The 552-nt window shown below is 47.8% G+C and overlaps 1 protein-coding gene across 1 annotated transcript in view; it reads left to right on the plus strand.

Moving 5' to 3' along the window:
* Positions 1 to 279, plus strand: part of LOC130586344 (MAM domain-containing glycosylphosphatidylinositol anchor protein 2-like) — a gene marked incomplete at its 3' end in the record, with an annotated part of 12,783 nt that extends 12,504 nt beyond the window's left edge. Inside the window, exon 2 of the mRNA XM_057387129.1 lies at positions 10 to 279. Coding sequence (XP_057243112.1) covers positions 10 to 279 — 270 coding nt within the window. The remainder of the gene's footprint in view (positions 1 to 9) is intronic.
* Between the last annotated feature and the right edge of the window lie 273 nt (positions 280 to 552).

A 552-nucleotide genomic window follows, 5' to 3' on the forward strand; every position in this document is an offset into this window, starting at 1 on the left:
TGTTTGCAGCATCCCCTTCCATCAAGCTCCTCGTGGACGACCCCATCGTGGTGAACCCCGGAGAAGCCATCACCTTGGTGTGTGTGACCACCGGGGGGGAGCCGGCGCCCAGCCTGACCTGGGTGAGGTCTGCGGGGGTCCTGCCCAACAAAACAGTCYTGAATGGGGGCACTCTGACCATTCCCGCCATCACCTCCGAGGATTCCGGCACCTACAGTTGCATCGCCAACAACAACGTCGGCAATCCCGCAAAGAAGTCCACCAACATCATCGTAAGAGGTGAGTTCACTTGGAAAACCRTTCACTTTTCTCTTGGAATGTTATTCCAATCCTAATGTGGCAGGATGGCAATGTTCAAAATTTGCTGTTCAAAATTCAGTGGTCAGTGTTTAACATTCAATGTTCAATGGCCAACATTCAACATTCAATGGACAACATTCAATTGTCAGTGTTCAACATTCAATGTTCACTGTTCAATTTTCAACATTAACCATTCAACAGTCATTGTTCCGTTTTCAACATTCTCCATTCAACATTCACTGTTCAATTTCC

This window comes from Malurus melanocephalus, unplaced genomic scaffold (genome assembly GCF_030028575.1).
Source record: "Malurus melanocephalus ecotype Western Australia unplaced genomic scaffold, MMel_1.1 scaffold_1142, whole genome shotgun sequence".
Lineage (NCBI taxonomy): Eukaryota > Metazoa > Chordata > Aves > Passeriformes > Maluridae > Malurus > Malurus melanocephalus.